This window comes from Haematobia irritans, chromosome 2 (assembly GCF_050003625.1).
Source record: "Haematobia irritans isolate KBUSLIRL chromosome 2, ASM5000362v1, whole genome shotgun sequence".
In the NCBI taxonomy this organism is placed as follows: Eukaryota; Metazoa; Arthropoda; class Insecta; order Diptera; family Muscidae; genus Haematobia; species Haematobia irritans.
Genome location: NC_134398.1, coordinates 15,369,828 through 15,384,241, shown reverse-complemented (window position 1 = coordinate 15,384,241; position 14,414 = coordinate 15,369,828). Strand labels below are relative to the sequence as shown.

General features: G+C 22.7%; 1 protein-coding gene across 3 annotated transcripts in view; it reads left to right on the top strand.

The window, feature by feature from the left end:
- Window positions 1-14,414, top strand: part of LOC142223573 (cyclin-dependent kinase-like 1) — a 112,128-nt gene that overhangs the window by 16,444 nt on the left and 81,270 nt on the right. Inside the window, exon 1 of one of the 3 annotated variants that reach the window (XM_075293463.1) lies at window positions 6,924-7,364. The exons of the other annotated variants lie outside the window; for them this stretch is intronic. Within the exon in view, the coding sequence (XP_075149578.1) occupies window positions 7,309-7,364 (56 nt within the window). The 5' untranslated portion in view covers window positions 6,924-7,308. Of the gene's footprint in view, window positions 1-6,923; window positions 7,365-14,414 lie in introns of those variants that run through there. 3 annotated transcript variants of the gene reach the window in all.

Here is a 14,414-nt window from a genome sequence, read left to right as displayed (position 1 = left end):
AAAATTTTATTTCTATAGAAATAAAATATTGACAAAATGTTCTATAGAAATAAAATTTTATTACTATACAATATTTTGTCAAAATTATATTTCTATAGAATATTTTATCATAATTTAAATTCTATAGGAAATTTTGTCAAAATTTTATTTCTATAGAATATTTTTTCAAAATTTTACTTCTATAGAAAATTTTGTCAAAATTTTATTTCTAGAGAAAATTTTGTCAAAATTTTATTTCTATAGAAAATTTTGTCAAAATTTTATTTCTATAGAAAATTTTGTCAAAATTTTATTTATAGGAAATTTTGTCAAAATTTTATTTCTATGCAAAATTTTCTCAAAATTTTATTTCTATGGAAAATTTTCTCAAAATTTTATTTCTATAGAAAAATTTCCCAAAATTTTATTTCTATAGAAAATTTTCTCAAAGTTTATTTCTAAAGAAAATTTTCTCAAAATTTTATTTCTATGGAAAATTTTCTCAAAATTATATTTCTATAGAAAATTTTCTCAAAATTTTATAGAAAATTTTGTCAAAATTTTATTTCTATAGAAAATTTTGTCAAAATTTTATTTCTATAGAATTTTTTTTTAAATTTTATTTCTATAGGAAATTTTGTCAACATTTTATATCTAGAGAAAATTTTGTCAAAATTTTATTTCTCTAAGGAATTTTGTCAAAATTTTATTTCTATAGAAAATTTTGTCAAAATTTTATTTAAATAGCAAATGTTGTCAAAATTTTATTTTTATTGAAAATTTTGTAAAAATTTAATTTCTAAAGAACATTTTCTCAAAATTTTATTTCTATGGAAAATTTTGTCACAATTTTATTTCTATAGAAAATTTTGTCAAAATTTTATTTCTATAGAAAATTTTGTCAACATTTTACTTATAGGAAATTTTGTTAAAATTTTATTTCTATAGAAAATTTTGTCAAAATTTTATTTCTATATAACATTTGGTCAAAATTTTCTTTCTATAGAAAAATTTTGTCAAAATTTTATTTCTATAGGAAATTTTGTGAAAATTTTATTTGTATAGAAAATTTTGTCCAAATTTTATTTGTATAGAAAATTTTGTCCAAATTTTATTTCTATAGAAAAGTTTGTTAAAATTTTATTTATATAGAAAATTTTGTCAAAATTTTATTTATAGGAAATTTGGTAAAATTTTATTTCTATAGAAAATATTGTCAAAATGTTATTTCTATAGAAAATTTTGTCAAAATTTTCTTTCTATAGAAAATTTTGTCAACATTTTATTTTTATTGAAAATTTTGTCAAAATTTCATTTCTATATACAATTTTCTCAAAATTTTATTTCTATAGAAAATTTTTATTTCTAAAGAAAATTTTCTCAAAATTGTATTTCTATGGAAAATTTTGTCAATATTTTATTTCTATAGAAAATTTTGTCAAAATTTTCTTTCTATAGAAAATTTTGTCAACTTTTTATTTTTTTGAAAATTTTGTCAAAATTTCATTTCTATATACAATTTTGTCAAAATTTTATTTCTACAGAAAATTTTGTCAACATTTTATTTCTAAAGAAAATTTTCTCAAAATTTTATTTCTATGGAAAATTTTGTCAATATTTTATTTCTATAGAAAATTTTGTCAAAATTTTATTTCTATAGAAAATTTTGTCAACATTTTATTTCTATAGAAAATTTTGTCAAAATTTTATTTTTATTGAAAATTTTGTCAAAATTTTATTTTTATTGAAAATTTTGTCAAAATTTAATTTCCACGAAAATTTTCTCAAAATTCTATTTCTATGTAAAATTTTCTAAAAATTGTACTTCTATAGAAAGTTTTGTCAAAACTTTATTTCCATAAAATATATTGTTAAAATTTTATTTCCATAGAATATATTGTTAAATTTTTATTTCTATAGGAAATTTTGTCAAAATTTGTCTATAGAAAATTTTGTTAAAATTTTATTTTTATAGAAAATATTGTCAAAATTTTATTTCTCTAGAATATTTTATCAAACTTTCATTTCTATGGAAAATTTTGTTAAAATTTTATTTCTATAGAAAATGCTGTCAAATTTTTTTTTCTATTGAAAATTTTGTGAAAATTTCATTTCTAAAAAAAATTTTCTCAAAATTTTATTTCTATATAAAATTTTGTCCAAGTTTTATTTCTATAGGAAATTTTGTCAAAATTTTATTTCTATAGAAAATTTTGTGAAAATTTCATTTCTAAAGAAAATTTTCTCAAAATTTTAGTTCTTTATAAAATTTTGTCCAAATGTTATTTCTATAGGAAATTTTGTCAAAATTTTATTTCTATATGAAAAAAATTTTATTTCTATATTTCTATAGGAAAAGAGATATGTTTGTTTCGAATTTATTTCGGCATAAGCCGGCTATCAATATAAAACCTTTTTTCGGAGGGTTCAAGTGTGGTTTTTGTTGGGTTTAATAAACTGCCTGAATTTATTCTGATAATTGGTTGATAGTTTTGCTGCAAGTAGAGGATGCTGATGAGGAATGTGGTAATTCCGAAACGTGCGTCCATCCAACCATCTTGCAGTCTATAGGGCTTTGCCCAAATAAATTTGACAAACATTCTTTTCCTCTGTTGGTTAAGCTACTCTTGTAGTTTAGTCAATGTATGGTTTTAAGCTGAAATAAAAAAACAACAACAATGCTTAAAGAACAAAACCAACAATAACAAAACAAAACAAATGGAAAAAGAAGAGGAGGCACGCTCAAAATAAACCCAGCCATGTGAATTCAAATCGATGATTTGACAGTGGCATAGGAAAAGAGATATGTTTGTTTCGAATTTATTTCGGCATAAGCCGGCTATCAATATAAAACCTTTTTTCGGAGGGTTCAAGTGTGGTTTTTGTTGGGTTTAATAAACTGCCTGAATTTATTCTGATAATTGGTTGATAGTTTTGCTGCAAGTAGAGGATGCTGATGAGGAATGTGGTAATTCCGAAACGTGCGTCCATCCAACCATCTTGCAGTCTATAGGGCTTTGCCCAAATAAATTTGACAAACATTCTTTTCCTCTGTTGGTTAAGCTACTCTTGTAGTTTAGTCAATGTATGGTTTTAAGCTGAAATAAAAAAACAACAACAATGCTTAAAGAACAAAACCAACAATAACAAAACAAAACAAATGGAAATTTTATTTCTATAGAAAATTTTCTCAAAATTTTATTTCTATAGGAAATTTTGTCAAAATTTTATTTCTATAAAAAATTTTGTCAAAATTTGATTTCTATAGAAAATTTTGTTAAAATTTATTCCTATAAAAAATTTTGTTAAAATTTATTTCTATAGAAAATTTTGTCAAACTGAATTATATACGTATTTAATCGGTCTTTTTTAATTTAATATATACCACTTATAATATATACCACTTACTTATAATTTAAAAGACAGTGTTAGGAGGTTTTAAGATACCTTGCCATCGGCAAGCTAAATAATTTTTAAAAATTTTATTTCTAAAGAAATAAAATATTGACAAAATGTTCTATAGAAATAAAATTTTATTACTATAGAATATTTTGTCAAAATTATATTTCTATAGAATATTTTGTCATAATTTAAATTCTATAGGAAATTTTGTCAAAATTTTATTTCTATAGAATATTTTTTCAAAATTTTACTTCTATAGAAAATTTTGTCAAAATTTTATTTAAATAGCAAATGTTGTCAAAATTTTATTTTTATTGAAAATTTTGTAAAAATTTAATTTCTAAAGAACATTTTCTCAAAATTTTATTTCTATGGAAAATTTTGTCACAATTTTATTTCTATAGAAAATTTTGCCAAAATTTTCTTTCCATAAAAATTTTTGTCAAAATTTTATTTCTATAGGAAATTTTGTTAAAATTGTATTTCTATAGAAAATTTTATTTCTATATAACATTTGGTCAAAATTTTCTTTCTATAGAAAAATTTTGTCAACATTTTATTTCTATAGAAAATTTTGTCAAAATTTTATTTCTATAGAAAATTTTGTCCAAATTTTATTTCTATAGGAAATTTTGTCAAAATTTTATTTCTATAGAAAAGTTTTTCAAAAATTTATTTCTATAGGAAATTTTGTCAAAATTCTATTTCTATAGAAAAGTTTGTTAACATTTTATTTATATAGAAAATTTTGTCAAAATTTTATTTATAGGAAATTTGGTAAAATTTTATTTGTATGGAAAATATTGTCAAAATGTTATTTCTATAGAAAATTTTGTCAAAATTTTCTTTCTATACAAAATTCTGTTACAATTTTATAACAAAAACATTGGTCAAAATTTTATTTCTATAGAAAATTTTGTCAAAATTTTATTACTATAAAAAATTTTGTCAAAATTTTATTTCTATAGAAAATTTTGTCAAAGTTTTATTTCTATAGAAAATTTTGTCAAAATTTTACTTATAGGAAATTTTGTCAAAATTTTATTTCTATAGGAAATTTTGTCAAAATTTTATTTCTATAAGAAATTTTGTCAAAAATTTTTTTTATTGAAAATTTTGTCAAAATTTAATTTCCAAAGAAAATTTTCTCCAAATTTTATTTCTATGTAAAATTGTCTCAAAATTTTACTTCTATAGAAAGTTTTGGCAAAATTTCATCCCCATAAAATATATTGTTAAAATTTTATTTCCATAGAATATATTGTTAAATTTTTATTTCTATAGGAAATTTTTTTATCAAAATTTGTCTATCGAAAATTTTCTCAAAATTTTCTTTCTATAGAAAATTTTGTTAAAATTTTATTTCTATAGAAAATTTTGTCAAAATTGTATTTCTATAGAAAATTTTGTCAAAATTTTATTTCTATAGAAAATTTTGTCAAAGTTTTATTTATAGGAAATTGTTTCAAAATTTTATTTCTATAGAAAATTTTGTCAAAATTTTATTTCTATAGAAAATTTTGTTAAAATTTTATTTCTATAGGAAATTTTGTCAAATTTTTGTCAAAATTTTATTTCTATGGAAAATTTTGTCAAAATTTAATTATAGGAAATTTTGTCAAAATTTTATTTCTATAGAAAATTTTGTCAAAATTTTATTTCTATACAAAATTCTGTTAAAATGTTATAACAAAAAAATTGGTCAAAATTTTATTTCTCTAGAATATTTTATTAAAATTTTATTTCAATAGAAAATTTATTTCTATAGAAAAATTTGTTTCTATAGGAAATTTTGTCAAAATTTTATTTCTATAGAAAATTTGTCCAAAATTTTATTTATATTTCGTCAATTTGATTCCCATAAAAAATTTTGTCAAAATTTTATTTCTATATAAAATTTTGTCAACATTTTATTTCCATATAAAATTTTGTCAAAATTTTATTTCCATAGAATATATTGTTAAAATTGTATTTCTATAGAAAATTTTGTCAAAATTTTATTTCTATATAAAATTTTGTCAAAATTTTATTTCTATCGAAAATTATGTCAAAATTTTATTTCTATCGAAAATTATGTCAAAATTTTATTTCTATAGAAAATTATGTCAAAATTCTATTTCTATATAAAATTTTGTCAAAATTTTATTTCCATAGAATATATTGTCAAAATGTTATTTCTATGGAAAATTTTGTCAAAATTTTATTTCTATTTCTTGTTTATAAATATACTTATATCCTAAAGACCGTTGGTATCTGCTCATATTGTGATGGGTATTTATATTATAATTTAATTTATTAAATATAGGACCCACATTGCTTATGTAACCCATAGAAATTTGGGAATGAAAGTGCTTAATCTTGCCGTCAAACAAAATTTGTCTTCGTTAGGTCATTAGTTACACACTGTACTGGGCAAACAAACATTACAATTCTACTTCTTAGAATATCAAGTCTGTAATATGACTAAAATTTGTATTAGGGTGGAACAACATATTTGGAAGAAAAATAAAAATTATGTTAAGTATGAATAGTATGAAGTATGAAAGTCAATTTTAAGTCAACTTTTTTACAGTTGACTAATGGACAAGCTACGCTTACGCTGTATGTAAACCTTTTCATTTTTTTTTTTCAATACTCCAATTCAAAATTTCAAAAGCATTGTGATATTTCAAGAAAATGCTTTGTTTAATATGTTGTGTCTTATCTTAATAAACTTTTTTTAAAACGAAAGGATTTGTTTTTTTTTGTATTTCATTACACCCTAATATTTCAATACTTTTTGTTGTATCACCAGAAATTCATGCCATAGCAAATATTGTCATAGTGTCCTGTCAAATCACCGCATATATCATTAAGGCCCCACACCGCCATAGCGATTCACCCACATTAAATATTAACCAAATGTAAAGTAAAAGACCACCGCCACTACAATCGCAAATGACTTGAAACTGTAAATATAAAATATTTACATAAAGACATTTGTGGGCAAGTCATAGTGACAGAGAATAGAAGCTACAGAAACAGAAAAAAAATATATAAAATTTTTGAAAAAATTTTATTTCTATAGACTTTATTTATTATAAAAATTTTTTATTATATAAAATTTTTATTTCTATAAAAAATTTTGTCAAAATTTTATTTCTATAGAAAATGTTGTCATAATTTTATTACCATTAAAATATTTTTTCTAAATTTTATTTCTATAGAAAATTTTGTCAAAATTTTAGTTCTATGCTAAAAAAATTTTGTCTCAAGGGAATATTTTTTTCAGTGTAGACATCCAAATGTATATCAGCAAATAAATCATACTAATTTTGCCTCTGCAAAATTCAGCTCCTTGTTTGCTTGAATTGTTTTGGAATTTTAAATTGTTTTTCAACTATTCCGAGCAATCCTTCAAATTCCTTCAACTCTCTTAACCCAAATGACCAACCAACTGTGTATAGCGGACCAGCGAATAGTCCAAAAATTAACTGAAATGATAGCCATTACGGCAATTCAAATTATAGACCAACATTAGTTGAAGAGAATATTGACAACAATAAATACCTGAAAAAAAGTTCGTGGCCAAAACTAATGTAGAACGGATATAAATATCGACCCAGAAAGAATTGAACAACAAAACAAAAAAAAAGGAAACATCGAACAAAAACTAAATGATAGAAAAAAATGCTGCTCTAAACAAATTAAAGCTCAACACCAATAAATAATCGCGAAGTAGAGAAAAAAACTAAATACCACAAACACACGAGGGTAAAATTATTATATGACCAAAGAGAGAAGCAACAAAAAAAGTTGAAAATTGGAAAAAAACAAAACAAAAATAATAATGGTCATAATTAAGTCATAAAACGGTGGAAATATTTAGCAGTAGATTTCACAGAAGCCGTATCAAGCCTTGGCTTTTATTAAACACACACATTAAAAATGGAATCATATTTAACGCGTTTTATACAGAAATTACCCTTTTGCTCAGATTTCAGGTAAAGTTTGTTTTGGTTTTGTTGTTGTTTTTATTTTCTATTGCTATGCCAACGCTTCTCGATTTTGAGAGCTAGCAACAAATATACACTGAGAGAAGGAATAGCATTATTATATGCAATGCAAATAGTACTCACCACCATCTCACTCCGAACGAATCAATCATGATGGGCTTAAAAAGGAGTTTCATCGCTTAATTTCTACTGCATATCTACCAAAGTTTTGTGCACATGTGATCAAAAAACTACCAAACTAAAAAGTGAATTTTGCAAACATTTTTTCCATAGAAAATTTTGCACAATTTTAGTTCTATAGAAAATTTTGTCAAAATTGTATTTCTATAGACAATTCTTCAAAATTTAATTTCTATCGAAAATTTTGTCAAATTTTTATTTCTATCGAAAATGTTGTCAAATTTTTATATCTATCGAAAATTTTGTCAAAATTGTATTTCTATAGAAAATTTTGTTACAATTTTATTTCATAGAAAATGTTATCAAAATTATATCACAAAATCAAGTATCCAATATTAATTTCATAAATTGGAAAAGTTGAATGGTTTCTCTGTATGTACTTAAGGAGAAGCGGATGTCTCCCTAGGCCCTTTTATTTTTCCGCGACCATGTATTAAAAAATCAGGAACCCGACATGAATTTCATAACCTCACCCAATTTCTCCGCAAAATTTTAGTCGGAGGACTTTAGTTTTGTTTTCACTGTACTTCAAAAAAGTCTGGCAAAGAGAAAGGGGACCTCCCCGACCAAATATCGAAAAATAAAGTTGCCGTTCTTTGTCTAGACGCCCCCTTCAACCTTCAAACAAATCGGATAATTTTGTTCTACGTTTCAAAAAGTCGGGCAATGGGGAGGTCCCTCTCCACCACCCCGTCCACATATGAACACATCAGGTACCCCATATTAATTCCATAACCTCACCGCATGTTCTCTGTAAATCACAGGCCATTTAGAGAACTTTAATACTGTACTTTAACAACAGTCGGACAAAGGGGAGGCCCCCCTCCGCGAGCAAATATCTAAAATTAAAGTAGCGGATATTTGTCTAGATGCACCCCAACCTTCAGTGACAAACTCAAGCACCTCTATAGAAAATTTTGTCAACATTTTATTTAAATAGACATTCTTTTTTATCAAAATTTGGAATCTATAGAAAATGTTGTCAAAATTTTATTTCTATAGAAAATTTTGTCACAATTTTATTTCTATAGAAGATTTGGTCAAAAATTTACTTCTATCTAAATTTATTTCCATTTGGTCAAAATTTTATTTCCATAGAAAATTTTGTCAAAATTTTATTTCTAGTGAAAATTTTGTCAAAGTTTTATTTATTTCTATAGAAAATTTTGTCAAAAATTTATTTCAATAGAACATTTTGCCAAAATTTTAGTTTTATAGAAAATTTTGTCAAAATTTTATTTCTATAGAAAATTTTGTCAAAATTTTATTTCTAGTGAAAATTTTGTCAAAATTTTATTTTCATAGAAAATATTGTCAAAATTTTATATGAATAGAAAATTTTCTTAAAATTTTATATCTATAGGACATTTTGTCAAAATTTTATTTTTATAGAAAATATTGTCAAAATTTTACATCTATAGAAATTTTTGTTCAAATTTTATATCTATAGGACATTTTGTCACAATTTTATTTGTAGTGAAAATTTTATCAAATTTTTAGTTCTATAGAAAATTTTATCAAAATTTTATTTCAATATAAAATTTTGTCAAAATTTAATTTCTAGAAAAAATGTTGTCAAAATTGTATTTCTATAGAAAATTTGTCAAAATTTTATTTCTATAGAAAATTTTGTCACAATTTTGTTTCTATAGAAAATTTTGTCAAATTTTATTTCAATAGAAAATATTGTCAAAACATAATATCTATTGACAATTTTGTTACAATTTTATTTCTAGAGGATATGTTGTCAAAATTTTATTTCTACTGAAAATTTTTTGTCAACATTTCATTTCTATTGAAAACTTTTGTCAAAAATTTTTTTTTTATAGTAAATGTTATTAAAATTTTATTTCTATAGGAAATTTTGTCAAAATTTTATTCCTATAGGAAATTTTGTTAAAATTTTATTTCTATAGAAAATTTTGTTAAAATTTTATTTCAATAGAAACTATTGTCAAACTTTTATTTCTATAGAAGATTTGGTCTAAATTTTATTTCTATCTAAATTTTAATTTAATTTTGCCAAAATTTTATTTCTATCGAAAATTTTGTCAAAATTTTATTTCTATAGAAAATTTTATCAAAATTTTATTTTTATAGAAAATTTTGTTAAGATTTTATATCTATAGAAAATTCTGTTAAAATATGATAACAAAAAAAAAATGGCCAACATTTTATTTCTCTAGAATATTTTATCAAAATTTTATTTCTATAGAAAATTTTTTCAAAATTTTATTTCTAGAGAAAATTTAAATATATCTATAGAAATTTTAAATATATCTATAGAAAATTCTGTTAAAATGTTATAACAAAAAAATGGTCAAAATTTTATTTCTCTAGAATATTTGATCAAAATTTTATTTCTATAGAAAATTTTGTTAAAATTTTATTTCTATAGAACATTTTGTCAAAATTTTGTCAAAATTTTATTTCTATAGAAAATTTTGTCAAAAATTTATTTATAGGAAATTTTGTCAAAATTTTATTTCTATAGAAAATTGTGCCCAAATTTTATTTCTAAAGAAAATTTTCTCAAAATTTTATTTCTATAGAAAATTTTGTCAAAATTTTATTTCTATAGAATTTTTTTTCAAAATTGTATTTATATTTTGTCAATTTGATTCCCATAGAAAATTTTGTCAAAATTTTATATCTATAAACAATTATGTCAAAATTTAATTTCCATAGAAAATTTTGTCAAAATTTTATTTCCATAGAATATATTGTTAAAATTGTATTTCTATAGAAAATTTTGTCAAAATTTTATTTCTATATAAAATTTTGTGAAAATTTTATTTCTATCGAAAATTATGTCAAAATGTTATTTCAATATAACAATTTTTGGTCTAAAATTTAAAATTTTTTTACAATTTTTTGGTCTAAAATTTATTTTTATCTAAATTTTAATTCAATTTGGCCAAAATTTTATTTCTATACAAAATTTTGTCCAAATTTTGTTTCTATAGAAAATTTTTTCAAAAATTTTTTAAAAATGTTATTTCTATAGAAAATTGTGTCAATATTTTATTTCTATAGAAAATTTTATCAAAATTTTATTTCTAAAGAAAATTCTTGCAAAATTTTATTTCTATAGAAAATTCTTGCAAAATTTTATTTCTATAGAAAATTTTGTCAAAATTTTATTTCTAAAGAAAATTTTGTCAAAATTTTATTCCTATAGACAATTTTGTTAACATTTTATATCTATAGAAAATTTTGTCAAAATTTTATTTCCATAGAAAATTTTGTCACGATTTTATTTCCATAGAAAATTTTTTCAAAATTTTATTTCTAGAAAAAATTTTTAAAGATGTTACTTCTATAGAAAATTGTGTCAATATTTTATTTCTATAGACAATTTTGTCAAAATTTTATTTCTATAGAAAATTTTTGTCAACATTTCGTTTCTATTGAAAACTTTTGTCAGAATTTTATTTCTATAGAAAATTTTGTCAAAATTTTATTTCTATAGAACATTTGGTTAAAATTTGATTTCTATAGAAAATTTTGTCAAAATGTTATTTCTATACCAAATTTTGTTAAAATTTTATTTCTATGGAATTTTTTTTTTTTTTGTTTCAAAATTTTAAATCTATAGAAAATTTTGTCAAAAATTTTATTTCTATAGAAAATTTTGTCACGATTTTATTTTCATAGAAAATTTTTTAAAATTTTATTTCAAGAAAATTTTTTTTAAAAATGCTATTTTATAGAAAATTGTGTCAAGATTTTATTTCTATAGAAAATTTCGCCTAAATTTTATTTCTATAGACAATTGTGTCAACATTTTATTTCTATAGAACATTTTTGTCAACATTTCGTTTCTATTGAAAACTTTTGTCAGAATTTTATTTCTATAGAAAATTTGATTTCTATAGAAAATTTTGTCAAAATGTTATTTCTATAGAAATTTTGTCAAAATTTTATTTCTTTGGAATTTTTTTTTTCAAAATTTTAAAACTATAGAAAATTTTGTCATAATTTTATTTCAATAGAAAATTTTGTCAAAATTTTATTTCTATAGAAGATTTGATCAAAAATTTATTTCTTTGTAAATTTTATTTCCATTTGGTCAAAATTTTATTTCCATAGAAAATTTTGTAAAAAATTTATTTCTATAGAAAATTTTGTTAAAATTTTATTTCTATAGAAAATTTTGTTAAAATTTTATTTAAATTTCTCTCGATTTTATTTATTTATTTATTTATTTCGTCTAGGGAAAATATTCCTTAAAGACTATGTTTGTATGTTATTTCCGAGATTGTTTGCTTTTGACCAGAGTATGAAAATTTTTGGAAAAAATATAATGTTTTACTTCGTTGTATTACATCCCATCAAAAAAAATTTGGAAGCTCTTCCAAAGGCACATCTTTAAAAGCACTTCCATAAGATGTACTCCCAATGATGTTCTTTATTTTAGGTTAGGTTAGGTTAGGTGGCAGCCCGATGTATCAGGCTCACTTAGACTATTCAGTCCATTGTGATACCACATTGGTGAACTTCTCTCTTATCATTGAGTGCTGCCCTATTCCATGTTAAGCTCAATGACAAGGGACCTCCTTTTTATAGCCGAGTCCGAACGGCGTTCCACATTGCAGTGAAACCACTTAGAGAAGCTTTGAAACCCTCAGAAATGTCACCAGCATTACTGAGGTGGGATAATCCACCGCTGAAAAACTTTTTGGTGTTCGGTCGAAGCAGGAATCGAACCCACGACCTTGTGTATGCAAGGCGGGCATGCTAACCATTGCACCACGGTGGCTCTTTATTTTAACAAAACAGAAAGTTATTTTAATTCAATTTTTATAACATGCTTTTTTCATATTTTTAATGGGAAATTTTAACTTTTTGGTTTCAAATGGGTTTGTCGAAAAAACTGCTAAATCCAATCTGAAAAACTTGTGAATTTTTAAAAATATTTGATGTCAAACGTTTTAGACAAGCGTTAGAATACATAAATCATAAACAATTTTAAAACTTTTTTTAACCAAATATCGCAGAATTTTTAAATTACATCAAAAACATTGAATTCGGATAACACCTAAAAAAGTGATGCAAATTCAGTGCAATGGCTGTTGAAATGCAGGAGTTCCGTACTATGACAAGCCCATGTTAAATTCATCGCTTCTGCGTCAATGTTGCACCACTTCCGGATCCAAAAAGAACATTTTCTTTTATTTTTTTGGTGACGCTTTTTTTGCTGGGATGTTAGCCATATATGGACCTTGTTATAGACATCGAGGTTAATTTCAAAATTTCACCCATAATAATATTCCTTTTCTGTAGGTGAGACCGCTACCTGTTATTGTTATTTTTGCATTCTCCATCGATTTGTAAATAATTCATTATATTTTCGTAAAAAGTTTAAAAATAGTTCCTGACCTTTAATGCTAAAAGTGAAAATCAGCAGAAACCTCCGTGAAAAAGAGAGAACCAAACGTATAAACGTTTAAAACTTTCAGTTTAACCAAAAAACTTTTCTGAGCCCCCTACAACAAAAAAATGGTTTTTTGCAAAAACAAACTCGCAAACTTTAGATTGTATGGCATTTTGCAATTATTTATAATTCATTCTTTGAACATACACACACACACACGAGCAATAACAAAAATAAAACAAATACATAATAATGGATATGAATGTGTGAAATACTGGCAATGAAGAAAAAGTTTTTGTTTTTCTAGGTTTTAGTTTCGTTCAAAAATAATTCTGTTAACAACGCAACCTCAAATAGAAATGTGCTCTGCAAAGTGTAAACTTCACCTTGAACTTTTTTGTTTTGTGTTTTTTTTTTTTAGTTTTTGCACAAAACGCCATTATACGCACTTTCACCTTACCCTTTAAGTGAATGGCAAATAAGGAAAATATGAAGAGGAACATTGGATTTGAAAACAATTGGAATTCCTTTCTTATATGGGGAGTAGAGTTAAATTTTTAGTGGGAACGATCTCAAAACAAGATAACATAGCCACTGTACTTCAAAATTTGTTCGCCATTATCTAAAGCGCAAGACCACATATATGACAGTAATGAAAGATACAAAATTGCAATAAATTCATTAAAAAATTCAATATAGTGACACGTGAAACTATTGTTACCCATCTACTCTTGTAATGTCTAAATGGCTTCGTGAAGTTAATAATAGGTTAGATATGAACACGTAAAATATTAACTCAACTATTAACTATAAGTATGCTATACAATATTTTTATAAAAAATTTCCTAAAAGTATACTGTTGTATATTTATTTTGAAATAAATCACACAGCAGTTCGGATACTTTTAATTTGATTTTAATAGATAACTGACAAATGACGAGTGAGCATATTTGCATTTTCTCAGCCTTCGCTGCCGGTTTGACGGATCGACTTCAGTCTCTGCTCCAAATTGTATTTGACAAATCAATAAAAGTATCATGATTTTCTAGAAATTTGCTTGAACCCTGGAAGATTCTTCCAAGATGAAAACTAGGAAAATTTCCGAAAATTTTTTTTATAGAAATATAAAATTTTTAGCAAAATATTCGATCACAGTGGATAGTTTAAGTAAGTCTAAATAAAATCAGGCTGCCTATTTAATCTTCTATAGAAATAAAATTTTCCAAAAATTTTCTGTAGAAATAAAATTTTCCAAAAATTTTCTGTAGGAATAAAATTTTGTAGAAAATATTTTATAAATTTTTTGTGTAAAATTTTCTATTAAAATAAAATTTTCCGTAGAAATATTTTTTTTATAGAAATAAAATTATCTATAAAAAATCCAAAAAATGTTCTATTGAAATAAAATTTTCCAGAACATTTTCTATAGAATTAAAATTTTCAAACAAAAAAGAAAATTTCCCCTGGATGAATTTTCCTTC